Here is a 23,219-nt window from a genome sequence, read left to right as displayed (position 1 = left end):
TTTTTCCATGCTTGAATATTGAAATTGATAATTCACCATTACGGCAAGGCTAATGTGAAAGGTTAATTGTCAGTTAATATATTAAGTGACTATCTTGAATCATTCTGTTAAATAGTAAATAATAGCAGTGACACAAGAATTTGATATTTACCCTGTCAATCAAAACCAAAATCTCAACCGGATTTTACCATGTCTTAACGAAAGTAAAGCGTATTTCTGAGCAGATATAAGACGTTCTACCGAAGTCCTGTCGTCAATGAATAATTTTCCACGAAGAACAGTCGTATTATAAAATCAAAATACGTTCAAAAGTCGTGAAATATGATTTCAGGCGCAAAGGGTTGTGTTAGCCGAGATAAATATTCGGTTAGGTTTAGTCCATTGTGACAGATATTTAGGAAATTCGTTCCACATACAATCGACACCTTTCAAAGTTAAAATATGAAATGAGGTTATTATAATCCAGTATTCCGCTCGTGTACTCCGCTTTTCAATGGACACAACCAGCACGTGCCACCTATTTACATGAATGTCACGTATGGTAGTACAGATATTGTACACAGCTGTGGAGAACGCTGCACGGACTACCATAAGAATATTAATATTACAAAAGTATGGCCCTAATATCTGTTTTTTGGCTCATGAATTCAAATCCATGGGCCGATAAAGTCGCATATCACCATTACGGAAGACATTAAATCACATTTCTGTCGCAAACCTTGAAGCCCATGTCGTGTTGATTTCTCCGTAACCAAAATCACGCCGTTATGATAAATTAATAATAATTTTATCCACAGTCGCCTATAATTTCTCGGTGCTAATTTTCAGATCAGGGAATTTTATCAACGGCCTTACGTTTCAACAATTATTCATCTATGGTCATTACGTTTCAAGAAGTATGTGTTGTTCGTACAGTTTTTGTCATAACTCGAGTTATCGTTGACAGAAGTTTAAATAAATAATCTGTCATACGTAAAATTGTAGATTATGACACTGTATATCCTATGCATTTCCGTGTGATAAAACTGTGTAGTCATATTTATACATGTTACCATATTCAGCACGGAAATGTCATGGAATATCCACGCAATGGTTCTGTAAAAACAAACGACTATAAGTATTGCCAGCATGTACAAATTCTCGTTTGACTTATTATGTCAAATAATTTGTTCATTATCTTGTTTTGGGCGAAACTGGTAATTATATAAAATACCTAAAATTCGTCTTATATAATATATGCTATGACAGGTGTTTTGTTGCAACGACTAAACAGACATTCAGGGTAACTCTGAAATAAATTTAGTTCTCAACTCACCGTCCAGATTTGGTAATCACCATCTCCGTTCCCAGCTTGTGAAAAGTTTCCCATAATTCCTTTCCCTCCAGTTCAACTTTAGGATCGTCTTGAACCTCGGGTTCCGGGGGTTCTAAACTCCTGAGGGGACGGAACGGTTGGGGGTGGGGGAGAAAGTCACCAGGGATGAATGGGGACCTACCCATTGATTGCTGTAGTTTGGGCACCATGGATGCTGATATTCCTGGGTGGTGAAGGGGGGAGAGTCCCGGCAGCAGGGGGTGCTGTCCGAGGAGGGACCCCACGGAATAATCCATGGAACGATGTAGGAAAAACGGATTGAATGCCATATTTGAAAGCTGTCTTTAACCACCGAATTAAACCGCACTAAAAGGCAGCACTGTCTTTACATGCGTCAACATCGAGACACTTGTGTTACGAGATACCCCAAATCCGAGGGTCGTTTTCAGTCCTATCTCGCGAATATTAGTTTGTGCGCTTCATATGTCGTCAACTTCTGACGTTGTAGAGTGTAACGGCGGTAAGGAATGCCGTAGCCTCGGCGTCGTTGATGAGGTCTTACTGATGTCGCTTCTTCACGCCGCACTCTGTTATCGCATAAGCTCGTGATTGGCGGAACCGCACAGCCGACTGAAATACGTTGAGAAGAGCTGGGCGTGTTTAACAACCTGGTGCGATAAGAGCCCTTCAGCTGTGTATCAGTACTCCTCGCATAATGCGCCTCAAGGCATGAGTGTTTTCCCCATGTCAAGCCAGTCCGCAGCCCCTCCCCCTCCGAATGACTGCATCAATAACAACCGCCGAAGATAAACTCGAGAAATTAGTTTCAAGTACTCCGCGCTCGGCATCTATTGAAGGAATTAAGAATCAACATGGACGAGCGATGGTTAAAAGACTGTTTCGGGACACGCACTCAATTCAGTATACAAACAGCTCGCTTCACCCCGCCCATCAAATTTAGCGGCATTATCAAGCACAGGCTCCTCATCTATAAGGATCCGTGGAGCTTCATCGGGTCAAACCTATTGTGAATAGTCACGTGACAGCCCCACCGTATCCAATATTCGATTACAAAGCGCGTGTTGTGTGCTACCTTTTAACGGGGGCTGCGACAATGACTTGAGAACAGTTCGTCATTCTGGATCCATGGCTTGATAAATTAATCATCTCGTTTTGCCCAGGAATGGCGATTTTAGCTTTTTTACTCCAAGGTGAGAAAGTTCGCTCTCGGAGATTTCTTACCCTAGACTTAAGTGATATTAAATCAATAATAAATAACATCGCATACACGCAACGGTCGCTGATTCACTGCACTCTCCTTCTTCTAGCCATCTGGCTAGAAGCTTGGATGAATAGTTAATTATAAAATTGTACCAGTACTATTGATGTCGTTTGTGTCTTTAATTCTCATCACAATTATACAAATGGCGATCATTTTATTCTTTGGAAATCCCCCGAACTTATTCTCAGGACAAGATGAATCAGGATTAATGACTTAGTTCATTTTGCTTGGTTTTAAGAACTCATTTTGATTTAAAAGTTATTTCTTGCGGGAAGCATGTGAATACAAGGCAAATGACCCAGGTATGTGGTTTTCCGTTGCGTGTCATTCACACCTAGTAAACGCATCCGAATTGTCACTGTTATGTAGAATCAATTACGCATTAAAAACACAAAATATTCAAAATAATTAAAGAATCTGAGATAATCAGAATACTCATCATCACTGAAAACATAAGTGCAACCTAAGAGGCTTTACAAGTATGACACAAGTATCTACAACTCAACTCCTATTCTGCGGGCTTGTTTAGACAGGCTCATGAGGTTTGTTAAAAGAAAGTGCAACATCATTGTGACTACCATCGCTAACATTTTTCAAATAGTTCCTCAACAGAAAAACACTTCAGCGAGTGGCATCAATCGCATTGTGGATGTATCTGAAATGTCACAGTTATTTATAAAAGAAACAGGTTTTGAATACATGCTTGTCGGGAAAAAACGTAGCCGACAAAAATGAATTACAAGACATTGATTGTTATTTTTTTTTTATTTGTCTCAAAGCTACAAACGATTTGTTTTTATTAAGGTTCGGCCATTAGAGTTTCTAGAATCACCTGTGGGTATGGATATATTTATATTGGTTGATAACATTAACTGTGTATACACAATCATATACGTTATTAATTATCAAAAAGCAGGGTACCATTTATTCGCGTTGCATTGTTATTGACACTGATTCTGTAGTTAATAAATAAATACTTCAAAAGAAACGGGTAATTCAATGTCCACTGCGTTCTGTGAAAATTTAAAATTCCTGCCAGATACACATACAGAGCCAGTATTGAAATTTCCAAAGTGTATATAGCGTCAGTCCACTCTGATGTCATTAAGGTGCAATACGAGTAATGTATAGAATCACCCGTCACGTATAACGGTTAACGTTTGCATTCCAGAACAAGCATGGATCTATACTGGCGCCATGCAGTACACCAGTGAGAACCTGATTCAAATATGATTAAATATATAACTAACTAATGGTGTCACTATGTTACAAATCTCTTAAATGGTTATATAATACTGGTTAGTTACTACATTATGTTCCTTATTCTAGAGGTATTTTGAGAAGTTGTATAGGTTAAGCAAAACCCACGGTCTATGGATGATCAGCTTCGTCACTGCAATGGGCGCGACCTTTCGGTGTGGTTGCTGACACAGTTATCAGCAAGCGATAGTCATCTTCTGTATTGCAATGGCTATCCATACAACTTGCATGTTCCTTTAAATTGTTTTCGTTTGCTAAAAGAAATACAATACAAGGATACAAACACTCCTACAAACACACGCATTGAGAAAGGAGGGGTGTAAACCTTTCTTTATAGGCTAAAATAATTTTATCTATCTTACTGTAATATTTGCAAAACGGAAAATGTATTTCAAGAGTTTTAGGAGTTTTTGCTTTCAGCCATTTTGAATTGGATTAAAGAAAAAATACGCCCACCAGGTGTTGTTGTTCAGGTGTCAAATGGACGTTGATATGAACAGTTCCATGTGTCCAAGGTGTTCGATGTTCCGAATGTCTGAGCCATCACCGGTGTTCACAAGTCCTGAGAGTGAACACTGCGAACAGATAAAGTCAACTCATCCACGCTTATATATCTGGAGTGCTTATTTCTATCAGTCAGGTTTCGTTCTCAAAGTCTCGTGCAGAACTGCAGCGATCTCCATTTCTAGTCAGTTCACGACTCTTGGCGACCTCTCGACCTCACATGACAATGTTATACTGGAGTTAGACTAAGGAAAACGTGCGTAACTGACACTTCTTGCTGTTACTGTGCGCTATGGTATCTACCTACATGTTATATCGCCATGTGTGTTATTGTATTGGCAAATGTGTGTAACAATGTATTGGTATACAAGTGTAAAATTGCATAGGCATGTGTCTGTATTTTGTGTTTGCATATGTGTGCAACATTGTCTTGTTATATGTGTGTTACATTGTATTGGTGTATAGGTGTACAACATTATATTGCCATATGTGTATATTAGTGTACTGACACGTAAATTAACTATTGTATTGGCATGTGTTATTATTATATTGGCATATGTATATATTATTGTGTTGGCATATAATTATGTGTGTGTTATTATTGTATTGTCATATATGTGTATTACTGCACTGGAATATGTGCGCGTGTTATTGTGTTAGCATTATTGTATCAGCATATGAATGTATTATTGTATTGCCATATATGTGTAACATTGCATTGTCACATGTTTGTATGACTGTATAGGCATATGAGCGTAGCATTCTATTGACATGTGTTTGTGTCATTTCACTGAGATCAAAGATACTAAATACCATTTAAATAGTTGTAATTCGCCTGAGTTTCATTTAAGTAATGTTGTATCCACTACGATTGTCCTCCCTAAACATCTTCTCCCCGAGCCAATGAGCTTGCTACTTATCACACATGATGACATCTAACTCGGTTCAAGAGGTTCCATTCTGCTTTTCAAGGTGGCCGCATCAGTTCCGATGACTTATAAAGTGTAAATTTGACGTCACCACTTTCACGATGCACATGGGTCCTTCTATTTTCTAAATAAATATGAATAAATTCCTCTTCAGACTAGAATTAGTTTAGTTCTAATGCACATAGTCCATTTTATGTAAATAATAAGTTTAGTCCTGTATGAGGTTCTTTCAAAAGACATATTTGTCAGCGTACATGTCTTCTCCCAAACCCCACATGCAAAATGTAGCTGAGCTCGTATGTTTCTTTTCTCCTCATTATGACATCATACTTCGTTGAAATCATTACAAATTAAAATTAGATTTTTTAGCCCTCAGTAATTTGAAAGACTTGGTTTAATATCAATGCTGACAGCAACAACTTCCGACTGTCTTTCTCTGCTATATCGCATGCTGCTGAAAAATCCAGGGGAACTATATGGATGTGATATTGGATTCTCAGGTTTTTAGAACATCTGAATGACTTTGTCGTCATTTCCTGTCGGATGGGGTATTGGGGAATAGGCAATGTTCGCATTCACGTTGTAAACACAAATAGCACTACAGCAACGAATTTAACATGTAGAACTACGGCGATGCACATTAAATCTATTTCTGAACAGAGTGCTGTGCACTGTTCAACACTTACAGTGTGCATATCGAGCGTGCTTTTGTTTTTTAATAATTCTCCGATAACATCTTGTGACTCAACTACACTACCGGACAAAAGAACCTGTACATCCATGGTTGATGGTGACTTAAAAACCCAATGGTGTTTGTTTGTTTGTTTGTTTGTTTGTTTTTTAAAGCCGGACTCGGCATGAACATCGATCTAAGCAATTGGGATACAATGACATGTGTCAACCACACCATCGGGCATGACCCATGGGTGCCACTCAAGCCAAAGTGGGCTGCTGGAGATCAGTTCTAACCCGTGTCTTCATGGATGTAATAGTGGTGCTTGAAGCGAGTATCACAGATACGTGTTGAAACTTAAGCAATGATTTAGCGACTGTTCTTAGACAAGTAACTTTCTGATAATGTTTGTATTTTCATCGAATCCAATTTTTAGTGTAAATCTCATTTCAACTGTTCGTTTACGCAATGCGAGTTTTGTTGATCAGCTTGGTGGTGGGTACATGGTGTTAAAATCGAGGAAATATCAATTAAAATATAATGTAAAAATGCCATCACAGTACACGCTCGTAGGTTGCCACTTGTGAATATTTAAGCAAGGCAGCAGAAGAAGATAATTGTATTCATGGAAAACATTTTGACATCTGCCATATGTCAGTGTTTCATTGTCTGACTCCAAATTATACATTCAAAATGAAAGTACATGTTCGTCGCAAGTAAAAATACGTTCACTTATCTGGGATCAATATCAGTATGTATCGGCAAGTATACGTAACCTTATGCAGATCGTTTTCATCTAATTGCAGTTTACAAGATCATCGGGTGTGGTGGGGTAGTCTAGTGGTTAAGGCGTTCGCTCGTCACGTCGCAGATCTGAGTTCGATTTTACACATGGGTACTACGCGTGAAGTCCATTTCTGGTGTGCCCCTTTGTGATATTGCTGATATATTGCTAACAGCAACGAAAGAGTGAAGATATATATAAGAGTGACAGAGGGATATATATCAATGTTTGTAGATATAGATAGATGTAAATAGATGTGTCGATGGGAAGATCGATAAATAAAAAATATCTTGCTTATGGCTTGCATTTGTACTCTAGGCCACATGGCCTCCGACACTGAATAAAGTCTCTCTGTCTCTCTCTCTCTCTCTCTCTCTCTGTGTGTGTGTGTGTGTCTCTCTCTCTCTGTCTCTCTCTCTCTCTCTCTCTCTCTCTCATGAGAAAAGGATTGGGTACAGGTTATACAACTTAAAGGTCACATGCAACCAAAAAATCAAACATAATTAAAACACATTTATCACTTATTCATGACATATAATATACATTGCTGCTTTTAAACAAACAAATAAACACAATTATAAGCGTACAATCGCGATTCAAAAGTGCAATATTTTGTACTTGGGCTTACTTCCCCCGAAGCGAAGCCCTCGGGAGACCGAACCCAGTCATAGCGGGTAGATATGCACTCAAGTGTAACGACGGCTTCCGATTGGCTGTTCCATTTGCTGACATGCTGAGGGTTCATTGTGTGTACAGAAAGATGATCTGTTTGATGGGCATTTTAGAAGTATAGCCAGTCTTGATGCGTCGTTTCAATATGGATTCATATACTGTTGTCAAGCAAAATCATATACACGAAAAGAAGTCGTTATCCATGAAGAATGTATATAGAGGTGTTGGGTTTGGAAAATACATGTTCTCTGAATTTGCGCTCGATCCAGTAAAAAATCATGTCAGTAGAGATGGTAAACTACTGCGTGGCTGGAATATGTCATTCGTCCAAGTACAAAACAGGACTTGAATCTGACAAGAGTTTGCACCAGTTTCCGTCAGATCCAGTCATCCGAAAAAAATGAATGTAGTTTGTTTGCAACCCACAGATATAAAAAAATGTCATGGATATCACACGTGCCTAATTACATAATGTGGGAGACACGGGACTCGGGTGCACGAGCCATAAATCATCATATTTTCTTTATGTCGTATAGTCTGATAGGTGTTAAGTCCAAATTGCACGTGGTCAATGATTGAAGCTGTGTATTGCATGTTGTCTTTAGCAGACAGGCTTATAGGTGTGAATAAACCAGACACTGAGCTTTCTCTGTGACAGAGACTGCTTACCACAATCAACAAGTTGTTTTACGTAACGAGTAGATTATGTACTTGTTTGTGTACACAACCAAGACTAGACTACTGCTCACGACCTCAGACGCTGGGCATGCATACTGTTTCAAGGTCCGCGAACCTATTCACTGCGCATGCGTTATGGACGCAGCGCAGCACAACTGTTGAAACCAGTTTTCCCCCCAGCGCTGGGGGACAACAACAGGAAGATGGGAAAGAGTGGAACAAGAAAATCTTTTGACTGACAAGTATATGTTTGAACAATTTTAAACATACTATCCCGACAAAGAAACGCATAGGTTGTTTGTATTTTTAAAAATCTATTCATTTTTATTATCTATCGTCTTCAAACAATCGCCCAAATAGATAACAAATGTCTTGATAACATGAGCTTACACATTTGCACAAGTAAAACATCGATTTTATCTGAAAATGTTGATTTTGATGAGATTTCTTACAAGGATTAGAAAGGCATCGCCATAACGCAACAGATATTACCTTCCAGTTCCACCTTCCACTGTCCAGCAATAAAAATCCAGATTACTTTCAGAAAGTGGCATTCATTTTGAAGGAGTTTCAAGGTCAAATCACTACGTCACGTCTCGATTCTGCTACAAGGAACTTCGCCATTGAAAGAATGCATGCTGGAGATTACCAATCTTCTGTTGCCAGGCGTCTGTTATCTGAGCAAGATATCATGGCTTGCAGCTCGATGCAACCAAACAGGAATAACACATGACCGCCCCAGTACAGGCAAACCACTGCAGCTCAAGATCGGTACGCCCGGGTACTACATTTGCGTGATCGTACTGAAACGGGTGAAAACACTGTAACCAGAGTGCCTGGACTTCAGAGGATATCCGGTCAAACTATTCGTAACAGGTTAAAAGAGATTGGTCTGAGAACCAGGAAACCCGACGTCGGTGTCGTGCTACGTTGTCACCATCGCGCTCAACGTCACCATCGCGCTCAACGTCACCATCGCGCTCAACGTCACCATCGCGCTCAACGTCACCATCGCGCTTTATCGAAGAGTATCCAACGTCTCTGCTAAGGATTCCTAACCATTTTTATAATACAGACGTTTATGATGAGTATATTTAGGTAAAACTGTTACAATTCTTGTCGCTTCTAATTCTAATTGCTGTTGTTCTAATTAAATTAATTTGTAGGTTTACGGCATACAGTCGATATGCGGTGCATTTAACTCACTTAAACCAATGTAGCTAGTCCCCAGCATCAAAGGAGTAAGGACGTGCGTGTATTCCTTTATTCGTAATTATTGGTGATATCTCTCTTTCTCTCTCTCTCTCTCTTTCTCTCTCTCTCTCGCTCTCTCTCTCCCTCTCTCTCTTTCTCTCTCTCTCTCTCTCTCTCTCTCTCTCTCTCTCTCTTGTTGCCGATGAAAAATTGGTACGTAAACATGTCAAGAAAACAGTTTCAGTGTTGGAGGTCACGCGTTAGTGCATCTAGCTGGCTATGTGCACTGATTTATCAGTGTTTTATGAATGTGAAAAGCTGTCCCAGATAAATAAATTCATCCCACACCTTTATGGTAATTATGACACAGATCACATGTTCTGCATACCGACTGGTCGTGTTCTGCTTAATATATTGTACTAATACTTGGTTCGGGGTGACTAGAATGAGCTAGATATTGTCATTTTCACAAATGTAGTGTAGGAGGATTGCATTGTGATTAATAAACCAATATTCACGACAGTAATAGATCATAACCAAGGCTGACGTCAATTAAATAGATTCTTAATTATCGTGTTGGATCTGATTTCGTTGTTTTACATTTTTTAAAGTGACATTTTGCTTTCATTTTTAACAAGACCTAATGCTTTTAGCTAAAGGTACTTATAACGCAGTGTTTAGCATAGTGTAAAGTTGCTTGTAACATAGTGCTTGTATAGCATAGAGTTGCTCGAATATAGTCTGATATAGCTTAAAGTTGATTGAAACGAGTTGTCTGATGTAGCACATAGCTGCTTGTAACAAACAGACTGATGTTGCTTGTGACAAGTAGTCTGATATAGCGTAAAGGTGCTTGTAAAATATAGTCTGATATAGCGTAAATTTGGTTGTAACATATAGTCTGATATAGCGTAAAGGTGCTTGTAACATGTAGTCTGATATAGCGTAAAGGTGCTTGTAAGATATAGTCTGATATAGCGTAAAGTTGCTTGTAACATATAGTCTGATATAGCGTAAAGGTGCTTGTAACATATAGTCTGATGTAGCGTAAAGTTGCTTGTAGCATGTAATATAGCGTAAAGGTGCTTGTAACATGTAGTCTGATATAACGTAAAGGTGCTTGTAACATGTAGTCTGATATAGCGTAAAGTTGCTTGTGACATGTATTCTGATACAGCATAAAGTTGCTTGTGACATGTAGTCTGATATAGCGTAAAGTTGCTTGTGACATGTATTCTGATGCAGCATAAAGTTGCTTGTAACATATAGTCTGATATAGCGTAAAGTTGCTTGTAACATATAGTCTGATACAGCATGAAACTGCTTGTAACGTAGAGTCTGATGTAGCGTAAAGATGCTTGTAACATGTAGTCTTATATAACGTAAAGTTGCTTGTAACATATAGTCTGATATGGCGTAAAGTTGCTTGTAACATATAGTCTGATACAGCATGAAACTGCTTGTAACTTAGAGTCAGTAATGCCATAAAAAGACGTTTTTCAGTTATAACATAAAGTTTTTGTCACGTATAGTTGGATATAACATTAGGCTGTTCGTAACGTGTAGTCGAATAAATTATAGTTACTTAGTTTTACATAACATAGAGGTGTCTGTTCCGACAATTACTGATTGCGCGAATGATGCAGTCTACAACTTTGCACCAAGCGAAAAGCAGTACGTTTACAAAAACTTTATGCTGCTTGATACAAACAGCTAGTTGAGACATAAAGTTGCTCGTTACATATAGTCGGATACAACATGAAACTGGCAGTAACGTGTCTTTGGCTACAGCAGAAACTCGATTGTAACGTTCAGTTGGCTATAACAGAAAGTTGCTTGTTTCACATAGACAGCTATGATACAAAGTTATTTGTCGCGTAAAATCTGGGAAAATATAAAGTTTCTGATTAAAAAGATCGCATACAGCATGCTAAGTAGCATACAGCGTGGTCGGATAATACAAACTGCGACAATTAATCTATATTTCGAGATGAAATTCATCATACATGACTACACCCAATTCGTCATAACATCAACGATATTAACGAACGTGAAACCATAAGAGACGAAATACAAGAAAAGAAGCGACCATTTTTACGGGCAGCTTTTGTAATCCAACTACGCACATCCCATTTATCGAGGCTGTGGCTGGTAGCATGTCGCTGTATATGGTCTCCGCTGTTGCAGTGTCAGTTGTTGTTGATGACGAACGAAGATAATTTTCCGCTTCATTTTTTTAATCACCGCACGCTGCTCATCATCCATATAATTTAATAGATCGATGATAATCTAATCTAATAGATACATAATTATACGTCCGCGCGGCATCAGTCTATCAGCATTTAACATTACAACTATTCGCATCCTTTGTTCCGTTTTTATCGACAGGCAGGGATACTTTTTGTAACACCCAATATGATTACTTCATGAAGCCGCCTGTGATAAATAACACAGAGTATGTCTGATGATTTACGTTAGTCAGACATTATCCCTAATGATGACCAACAAAAAGAATCGTGTGTTGTATCGCCAACGGACTTCCGTAATTAGTCCGGACGTGCGCAGTTGGGCCTGAAGGGGCGCCCTCTAGGGATCGCAGTAATTATCTGATTGGTTGTTAGTTTCAAAGGTTACGACCCTCTACTGTAGAGTCAAGTCATCGATAGGAGGTGGAACAGAGCTCTTTAAATCAAGACGTAAATCAACGCGAGACTTCCATCTTCGTGATTTCAAACGCGATAAGGGGGGATAACTTTAGCGACGCCAGGTTGTAAACAGCTAGAGCGTTTTGATTTTCGTTCGGATAACATTTTTGAACATTTGATCCACTGTCTTGTGTGGGTTTTGTCACCTAAGCTGTTTATGTGCGACAAAGACAGGGAATTCTGATATGAAAGTAATCTTTTAAATGACGCAAATCACGAAAAATGATACGAAAACACATACTAAAGCTTTTATGTCACATATATGAAGGTCAGGGATAAGGTTTGTCTCACCAAGCACAGACGATATTTCAGCAGGGTGTTTTCTTTGAAACCATCTCGCTGCTTAACTCACAATGGCGATCAGCGATTGTACTGGTAAATCCTTTGACTCAAAGACGCTACGTCTCACTGGACGTCCAGCTGGACAACGCCTTCAAACGTTGTGTGTGACTGGATACATAGCTAGCCAAACATTTTCAAACATTGTATATGACAAGATATATAACTAGTGGAACACCTTCAAACATAGTGCATTACTGTATAAGCACCTGTCCAAGCGTCTTTAAACATTGTGTATGACTGTACACACAGATAGTCAAACGTCTTCAAACATTGTGTATGACCGGACACACAGATAGTCAAACGTCTTCAAACATTGTGTATGACCGGGCACACAGTTAGTCAAACGTCTTCAAACATTGTGTATGACCGGGCACACAGTTAGTCAAACACCTTCAAGCATTGTGTATGACCAGAACCACAGCTAGTCAAACGTCTTCAAACATTGTGTATGACCGGGCACACAGACAGTTAAATGTCTTCAAACATCGTGTTGACCAGATACATAACTAGTCAAACAACTTCAAACATAGTCAGTGACTGAATAACCAGGTGCCCGGAACCAGTGTCACATTCAGAATATCAGGTATCGTGGTATTCATAAATATGAATAAGTGGCCACATCTTTATTGAAATGCTAGAGATTGCCACGTTGTTGTTTTTGTTCATCGTTTTACTGGACCAAGACTGAACTAAAACTTTGCTAGAAACAAATAACTCAAACTAAATTGAAGAAAAATGATACAGGGTGAGTTCAAAGTTTCAGAAATTGAGGAAATCTGGACTTGATTCATTTAGTCCTTTTGCATTGCAGATAGGTTGAAGGGAAGATAATGGGGTTCAGGGACTGTGAGACCTGGGGCCTAAACAGACCTAATATACATGTCCGATTTTATGGAAATGGCTACTATCTGAAACACTTCACAAATCTCCATCATGCTGGAATGCTGTTGAAATGAGACATCCATTCCACGGAAGCCGTCTTGTTTTCTTCCATTTCAGCCTGCCAGGTGTCAGCGTATCAAAGGGAGATAATCAAAACGGATTTTCTTCACAGGAAGGTAGTTATGGCTGCAGGGACCTTAAACCAACAGCCTCCATCATAAAGTAACAATATTCGCTTCGACTCGGCACTGAACCTCTACTTTTATTCTAAACATACCTTTTATAGTAAGATAAAACATCTTTCAACTTTTACAAACATACACGTTCCATGAGCCCTTAAACGGAGCACGTTCGTCCCTCCCGAGCATCCTGACATGCAACCGGCTTACCCAAACTCCATGAAACTGTATTAATGATAGACTTTGGCTTTGATCAACACTATGAGCAGAGGCTGCGCATTTTTAGAGGCGAGATGCAAGGAGAGAAAATAAAGTTTACGAGAAATTGTTACGTGGATTCTTGATGCCGTTGAGTAATGAAATTCCGTGTGGTCTCGAGGAGTTGCCAGCTTGAAGGTAGCGTATAGATTGTGGTGCTTGGATTATGGGAATATTGTGATATCTGATATCTTTAATACATATTAATCTATACTGGGGAAGGGGGAGGGAGAGACTGGAATGGGGTGGTGGAAGGTGATGGAGAGGCGGTGGGATGGGAAGTGTGTGACTTCCTGGCGGTCGGCGATGCATTTAAATTCCAAATTTTGTGGACAGAGCTTTTTAAGCATTATTTGTGGGACCAAGCACTGCACATTGCACACTGACATTTTCTACTAGTAAGTGAGTGAGTATGGTTTTCCGCCGCTTTTAGCAATATTCCAGCGACACCAGAAGTGGTCTTCACACATTATAACCAGGCAGGGAACCGAACCTGGGTCTTCGGTGTGACGACCCAACATTCTAACCACTGGGCTACCCTACACTTTCTGTGGAGACTGGACAGCTGCGAAGCCAGATGCTGTCTAAAGAAAACTAACTAGTCTGTCACACAAGCAATGAAACAAACATATCCAAGAAAGCACATTAAATGTGTGGCAAGTCCAGATATACAACAGTTTCTCGAAATGAAAACAATTCTCAAGGCTCCTTTTCATTATGATATTTTTGTTTTTATTACGAACTGTTTATTCTGTAAAATATATACATTTAAGAGACTAACTATTACTCTGTCTTGCAACCTAATACCCTATAGTCTGAAACATAATAATGTTTTTTTAAGTATGTTCTTGACAATTTACCCTTTTATGTAAACAAATCCATACACAACGGACAAAGTCTGTCATTATGTGTGTCCTACGATGTTCCATACGACGCCATACTGCCGACATATCTCTTTAGGAAATGTTCTGCTCCATAAACGGTTTTGAACAAATGATTTGATCGTAGCTTGCTATTATTTTGTGTAAGCAATCTGTTTTCTCCCACGTCTGAATGCGATGTGATTAAACGTCACAGGCCTACATTCCACGTGCAAAAAAGCAGTTCCTGGGGTTTCGGAACTCATCTCTCTGTAGGGTCAGGAGTCTGATGGTGCAGCTTGCAGACATATCTGTCTGGCAAATGGGAATCGTCAAGACATTTTTCGCTAATTCATTTTTGAAGAATCTTATCAACTGTCGTTTCCGGTATCGCTGTCATGTCTGTCGTACACTACTAGTACCTCCTTGACGTGAATGTGTAGTGTGACCTCCCTTGGTCGTGATTGGATACGGTGGTCAATGTTTCGAGACAGTATTTCTTTCGAATTGTATACCGGTTAGCGCTATATGTCCAGGGAACATGGACAGACATCATCACCGAGTGAACAGAAAGAGAGCAGAGCATTACTTGAACACGGGGCCGAGCAGCGACAGCCATGAATGAAAAAAGTTAGTGAATCCAACAGACATGCGGTACCAGGACCAAGTCGGGACTAGTCACCAGTCAAAAAAGGACCTTCAGTCCACAGAGGATGATCGCGGGACCATCAGTCAACACAGAACCAACATAGGCCCAACAATCAACACAGAGCCATCATAGGACCGCCACAACACCATTCGTCAACACAGAACCAACACAGGTCAATCAGTGAACCGAGGACTAACATAGGACCATTCGTCAACAAAAGACCAACATACACAACCATCAGTCAACACAGGACCTACATAGGACCACAACAGCACCATTCGTCAACATAAGACCAACATACACAACCATCAGTCAACAAAGGACCTACATAGGACCACCACAGCACCATTCGTCAACACGGAGCCAACATAGGCCAATCAGTGAACCGAGGACTAACACAGGACCATTCGTCAACATAAGACCAACATAGGACCATTCGTCAACATAAGACCAACATAGGACCACCAGTCAACACAGGACCAACATAGAACCATTCGTCAGCATAGGAACATCAAAGACCGTTATTCAACGCACTTTCAAAATAGCACCATCAGTCGACGATGTTGTCGACGTGGTACACGTCCATGAACTTTGCGACGTTAAACGCTCCTTCACCATTACACAATAATGAGATGCAAAATATGAAAAATACTCTGCCCCCTCCCAAATCGTATCCCGTACAAGAAGCCACACGTATACAGTTTTTTAGGTCAGTTGTCCTGAAAGGCGGACAGGGGACTGACGCATTCACAGGACGTTGCTACCACACCTTCCTGACCGCCCGGTCAGCTACACGTTTACTTGAGACTGGTGGTCACATACGTTCTTCCGTGCAATGTTATACAATTGCGCTTTTCAAAACTGTAAACTTGAGCTAAGGAATGAATTCAACGATTATCATATTATCTGACTCTACCACTTGTCATGTTGGTATTTGTTCCAGTTTCCGTATCTGTGAATCAGACTTGGTATATTACCATCCACATTCTCTCCTACAATTTATTTACAATGCACCTGAAAATATTTCTTTCCTTAAATCAAACACACGTAAATCTACGAGTAATCAGGCACATTAATACATATCAAATTTTACGTCAGTCAGGTGGGATAATACACAGATTATCTTGAGCCTATTTAACTTGTTAACTCAACACAAAACTTCTTAAACCGGGTGTTAAGAAAGGCCGCCAGCCAATGCCCCAAAGCTAACATAAAACACGAAATCTAAACGCCGTAAAACCAACAGCCATGAGCCTCAGCAGCCTGACTTTCCGCAGTTCTGCACAAACTTCAAACAGTCACTTAGGTCTCATCGAGTACAGATCTAAACCTTTGCTCCGTTCACTCAACCGACAAACCGTCATAAACAAATATTGACCTAGTCAAAGAGCGACGCGTACCCATATCAAGTCAACGTTTCTGTAGTCCGAAGGGCTCTCAATGAAGCATCTAGTCTTAATTATACTCATCACTGCGGGAGACAGTGTTATTCAGTAAGCAGTGTCACCACCATTCATTACATACAATGATCGCACTTTTTGACACTTGCACATGGATAAGTCAGAGTTTTACCTCCTTTATAAGTTTCAATGACGATGTTTTGGGTGAATCACATGCGAAAAGTGTCGTGGAGCGTTAGCCCCATTCACCCGTCTCCCGCCATGTTTTGCTGCGGTTACGTCTGGCCCCAAACGTGTATGAAGTCATTAACAGATTAGCGAGTCACGCCCGTAAAATGGATGGCTAAATGGTAGCACTGTCACTCTTAATATGGGTGATGGCACTGTCAACGATGCGGGGAGCTAGAAACGTGAATAGGGAACAAACCGCATGGCCTCGCCCCAATTGTGTATAACGACGGTGACAGTGACGGCAAGGTACTGACGTCTTCTGTTATTGCGGTTAGTAGGTAGTTGTACAGAACTTCACATGAGGACCTCCCTCTCGTGATAGTAATGTCAACTATCGGGGGTTGTTCCGTGCGGTTTCTGAGATCACAAACCCGTGTCTGTTCACTGTCACAAGTCCTGGCATAGACTGAAAATGTAAATCTATCTTGTAGGTTTTCGCATATTAATTGTAATTATATTTGAAAAAGGGATGCAGTATTAATAAACAGATTGGCAGTCTTCCAGCTGATGAGCATTATTTTCCGCAACTGTGAGCACTGTGTGTATTCGGTTGCATAATTTGCATCAGTTGCGTGTTTTGTATCAGCTGGATGAGGAAGATACACGTGAAGTGATGCTGGTGGTATTCAGGAACTGCTCTAACCAAACCCATGAGTTGTTTCTGCTTACAAACAAAAGATCAGTGCACGTGAATCTGGGATTCGAACGATATCCAGATCCTGACATGTTAAAGGGACGCAACTCTACAACATGTTCTGCAGCGGCACTGAGCTTTATTTCCTGATTGAACCAGTCCCGTGAGTTGTTTGTACGATATTCAGCTCCTGGCATGTTAAGGGACTCAACTGTGCAACACGTTCTGCAGCGACACTCAATTTTTATCTGCTGCTCGGTCTAAACAAAACAGTCGTTCGTGCGTACAAACGAACTATCGGGATTCGCGAATGTGGGATTCGAAATGCAAATCCTGACATGGTAAAAGGGGTATAACTCTGTTATCACGTCCGACCCGCAGTCTCAGACATGCTCATTTGTAAATTGTTGGAAAAGATACTTTTTTTACAGTTTCAAGACGGACGTTTCATTCATATTTACTAACACCGGAAACGGTTTACAATTTACAATTTGATGTATCACTGTGTACCGCAAGAAATGAGCAACCGGTAGACTAAGGCTTAGTCTCTGAATGTATATAATTGTGAAAGTAACAAACCCATTTTAATTAAAAAAGCGCCCCAGGGAGACCAGATATTCAGAACCTAAGGAAATCCAGACTTGCTTCATTTAAGGCTTTAGCACTGCAGATAAATTTGGCATTGAGCAAAATAATGAGGTTCAGGGACTGTGAGACAGACTAAACAACCGGGTGAATGTTCTTTTGCGAACATTTGATCATGTCGAACTGCAGGGAGTCTAAACATCGTCGAGTTAGCCTAATGATTAAAGCGCCCATTCCTCCCGATTCCCCACATGGGCACAATATGTGAAGCCCATTTCTGGTATCACCAGCCGTGATTTTGCTGGAATACTGGATGACAGAGGCGTAAAATCATATTCCCTCACTCACTAAGAATCGGTCTAAAACACTGCACCCATGCCGTGGATGTCATTTAATGAGGCACTAAACTTTTATTGAATTTTAACAACATTACGTTACAGTTTCATAACATAACTTTAAATTTATCAGTGAGATGATCTGGCATCCAGTCCCTGAAATAAATATGCCCAAGAAAGCCCGTGCAAGTCTATTATTTGTGACAAGTCTAGATTATGACAGTTTCTGAAAATGAAGAAGTCTCAGGACTCCTTCTCATTATATTTTATGAAATGAAATAATACAGATTTTTCTGAAAAATATTTTCATTATTGAGATAGGATGTTAGTCTACTGGTCAGGTCACACATACATTTGAAATGCACAAAATGAGATCATGATATATTCATAATGTCAACAGATGATAATAAAGACGTATTGGTCTCCATATGAAAACTAAGGGATTCCAAAAAGAGATATGCCCTTGTCCTCATTGTCGACGTATGCATACGGATGTACCAAACACTGAAGGCGTGGTGTTCTCAATGAAAGGATGTATGGTTGTACGCTGGTGACAGCATCACGTCAATGCTTTCAAAGTATGTCTGCATTTGATGGGGCGGGGAGGGGCGCCTGGATGATTACAGCGTGCTCGTAAGGCTCGACTGGGTTTGTCACATGAGTACGTACAGCGCGTGACACCCAGTTCCGGTGCAAAATCCTTCTTTCACTTACAATGATAGAGTTTACCATGTAAGTTAAACATGCTGATTTGTGTGACAGGAAATTGATTTTCAAACAAACAAAAATAAAACGTATGATGACAGAGTTGAGAAAGTGAGTTTTTAGCAATATCCTAGCAATGTCGAAAAGGACAACTGTAATGGGCTCTATACACTGTGTCCATGTGGGGAATCGAACCCGGACGCTCGGCGTGACGATCGATCGTTTTAACCACTAGTCTACCCGCCTCAAGACACATACAAAAGTTTTGCAGTCATAACACGTAAAAACACGTTTTCGACGCTGATTAAATCGGAAAGTCCGCAGTCAACTGAAATAGAAAATGAGTTTGCTAACATTCTTGTACTGGCATCCGGCGGTATAAATGAGATGCAAAAACAACTTCGTTCGCGATCGTACAAGCGACTGTGATAGAGATTAGGCACTACACGGTCATGTAATCATCCGCCATTCCGTACTACCAAAGTAACGGAGCCCAACAGAATTATGTCCCTTTCATGAGCAAGCATCCGTTGATCGGTCACATCAATGCCCTGATTATAAGCATTTGTCAGTGCGCACAACCCTAGAGTTGGGTCTTGGGTTCCACGAAACTTAAGAAATTTGTTTGGTTGTCTTTTTTAATTCAGTCACCACCAGTATCAGGCGTACCACACAAACGGTGAACAAATCATCAAAACTGAACTTATATACTCCAAAACTGAACTCATATCCACCAAAACAGAACAAAAATCAGCAGAAACGGCCACGATATCCTCTAAAACCGAAAAAAAAAACCTGTAACGGAAAAACTAATCGTTTGAAATGGAAACAAAACTCGCGTATCAGCTTCAATAGCGCCCGAGAACGGTCACCGCGCGCACAAAACGGCAGTCACAGCATCCAAAAACGGCAACCACTGCATCCTGAAACGGCATAAATTTCGTCACATTTCATCAAATTTCATCACTGACAGTACCACTCAATAACTCACTCACCTGAAGTACAGGTCTCTAAAATATTCTAATGGAAACGAATAAGAGCAAGTACAAGTGTTCCTTCATTCTTTTCCAGGCTTCCTCACAAGCTTTGTGTTCCCTTATTAGTTTCCATGAGTATATAGATTAAAACTCTACGTTTTAGCACACCGACCAACAACGAGCCCTTTAACGCCATACGACATAAATCCCTGGTCCCCCAAACCACCATCAATAATTAATTTGAATAATCACCTCACATGGCCAGTAAAACAAATAGTTGTTCCACTCTAATAAACAATCTGAGGAGATTGCGCACGATATCAGATAATATTTCAAAATTTCATGGACAAGTGTCAATAATTAAACGTTTAATGTCTTGTTAAACAAAGCTGCAAATTGTTCGAACGTAAACAACATCTCCGTGTAACCAGTACCAATTTTATGTGCGAACGGTTACAAAAGCCATTTGATATCGTGCACGTTTGCCCTGGTTATGAAACAGAATCAGGAATTCTGCTATACAAACGCGAAATAGATGTGTTGTATTGATCTGAGTTTGATGTACCGTTTAAACGCAATCAGCGTTTAGTCGCGATCATTGGCATATAAAGCAATATGAACGGGAATTACACAAATGGGTAGTTTTCACATTTACCAGTGTCATTCTTAATCTTGTAAGTTGATTCAGTTCACATTAAACCAATTTGAAACGCTTCGTAAAATTTACAATCCATGATAGTGTGGCAATCAAAGACAACCCTAACTGCTCTCACGTTTATGTAAGAGCGAATAAACGACTCATTTCAAGTAGCAAATCTTGGACCAAATTGCAGTACATGTTTACTAAAATACCACAAACCTACAGGTGCCAGTCTGCCATATTGAAAAATCAAACAATTTAGATGTGAGGTAGTGAGTGAGTTAAGTTTTACGCCCCTGTTAGCAACATTTCAGCAATATCAGGACGGGGGACTCAGGAAATGAGCTTCACACCTTGTACCCATGTGAGGAATGAAACCCGGGTCTTCGGTGTGACGAGCCAGGGCTTTAACCACTAGGCTACTCCACTTCTTCTTCAAACAGGGAAAATCAGACTCTGACAACCATCATGTGTGTGACGTGCGATGATTATATCTTCGATTATATGCCAAGGATCGGTACACGGTCCGGTTCAAATATCGATTGGATCGACATTCAGCCATGAGATCAGAGACATGTCAAGGATCGATAAACAGTCATGACATCAGAGATATGGCATGGGATCAGAGATATGTTAAGGATCGATAAGCAGACATGACATCATTGTCTGCTTGTATATATACCATGAAATGATAAACAGCCATATCAGAGGTATGTCAACGGTTGATAAACAGTCATGAAATCAAAGATAGATCAAGGATCTATAAACAGTCAAGGACATTACAGATATGTCAAGGGTCGATAAACAGACAGGGCATTAGAGCTAAGTCAAGGGTCGATAAACAGACAGGGCATTAGAGCTAAGTCAAGGGTCGATAAACAGACAGGGCGTTAGAGCTAAGTCAAGGGTCGATAAACAGGCAGGGCATTAGAGCTAAGTCAAGGGTCGATAAACAGTTATGATATCAGAAATAAGTCATTGATCGATAAACAGTCATGAGATATGTCTTGGATCGATAAACAGTCATGATATAGAGATATGACAAGGATCGATAAACGGTCATATGACACCAGAGATATGTCTTGGATCGATAAACAACCCTGACATATGTCATAGATCGAAAAACAGTCATGAGATCAGATATATGCCATGGATCGACAGACAGTAATGAGTTTGAACGTATACCGTGGTTCATAATGAACTGATTAATACTCAGTAACGGGTAAAATATATCATACTGATTGGTATTTGAAATTTTAAACTCATTGATATGTGTCAGTGTTGTAAACACTGTAGAACAGTGTCGCTGGCCTTGTACCTCGTTGTGGGACGTTGTGTTAGCCTAGTGGTTAAAGCGTCCGCCTATCGCGCTGAAGGTCCGGGTTCGATGCACCACATTGTGTGACATACTGGTGTTCCCAGCCGTGATATTGTTGGAATATTACAAACCGCATCACAAAACCATACTCACTCACTCACTCACTCACTCACTTTTAAGTTGCTTCTGTTACGCAACACCTCACATTGTGAGAAGATCAGCGACAGTGTGAAGATCACTGTTCTCACATGATCCCCGGTCTACGCCCAGTTTGAAAGGATGATAACTGTTGCAGATGAATGAATATTATTATCGTCTCTCATTGTTTTCATATTGCTTTGCCATTCTATTTGCACTGCCATTGAATTTTTGCTACCATCGTAATTCCTATCGCAGTGGTTTGTATAAGTCGGAAATTTTAGTAAATATTAACGGACGTAAATTAATTTACTTCTGTATCAGAACAACTTTGGAAGTCTGAAGTCGTCATTTAGCATTGAACATACATTCAAAGAGTTTACCGAAGAATGTTCTGTAGCTTCCAATTTTGAAAAACGACCACGTTAACATTTTCATATATCTATACGCTTGTGGACCCCTATACAACCAACACATTCATAACCATGGTACGTGTTGACTGCTATCTGGAGTAGTCACACCATTTGTTGACATTGTACGTTCAATTGATCGGGTGCGATGAAATATTTGCCTGTTTGTTTACTGCCCCAAGTATGTAACATGTCGCATTTATAACGAGTGAGTTTCAATCTTACCTCGCTTTTAGCAATATTCCAGCAATATTACACCCGAAATTTGCTTTACACCGATGTAGGGAGTCGAACCCTGACCTTTGGCGACATGAGCGGTTAAACCACCAGGCTAGCCCACAGCATTTGCTGACAACAGATATATACATCATATCTTAACTACACTGGTTCGCTTTCTGGCCTATTCACTGCTACAGGAATTCAAACTGAAAAGGTTATGGTAGGGAAATCCACTGTCTTATAATATTAGTTTAAAGATATATCCATAGTGGTGACGTATTTCGCGTATTTAAGCAGCTGGTCTGTTCATGTGAAGCCGTGTAGCATTAGGGATGCGTGGTCAACGATGACAGGGTCAAAGGTACTTTATTCCCCCTCAACACGAAAAGCCAACATACATAATCTCTGGTTCTCGTGAATACTCGTCAGAAGTAATTCACATCGGCAACCGAGAATATTAC

At 40.1% G+C, this 23,219-nt stretch overlaps 1 protein-coding gene across 3 annotated transcripts in view; it reads right to left on the bottom strand.

Annotated features, from left to right (window-relative positions):
* Nucleotides 1-2,307, bottom strand: part of LOC137296927 (T-box transcription factor TBX2-like) — a 41,460-nt gene extending 39,153 nt beyond the window's left edge. For 2 of the 3 annotated variants that reach the window (XM_067828847.1, XM_067828841.1), the window contains exon 1: nucleotides 1,316-2,099. In XM_067828847.1, coding sequence (XP_067684948.1) covers nucleotides 1,316-1,644 — 329 coding nt within the window. In that variant the 5' untranslated portion in view covers nucleotides 1,645-2,099. Of the gene's footprint in view, nucleotides 1-1,315 lie in introns of all 3 variants that reach the window. The other variant, XM_067828830.1, reaches the window with a different exon arrangement.
* Between the last annotated feature and the right edge of the window lie 20,912 nt (nucleotides 2,308-23,219).

The sequence above is a fragment of the Haliotis asinina genome, chromosome 1, assembly GCF_037392515.1.
Source record: "Haliotis asinina isolate JCU_RB_2024 chromosome 1, JCU_Hal_asi_v2, whole genome shotgun sequence".
Lineage (NCBI taxonomy): Eukaryota > Metazoa > Mollusca > Gastropoda > Lepetellida > Haliotidae > Haliotis > Haliotis asinina.
This window is presented reverse-complemented; position numbering and strand designations above follow the sequence as displayed.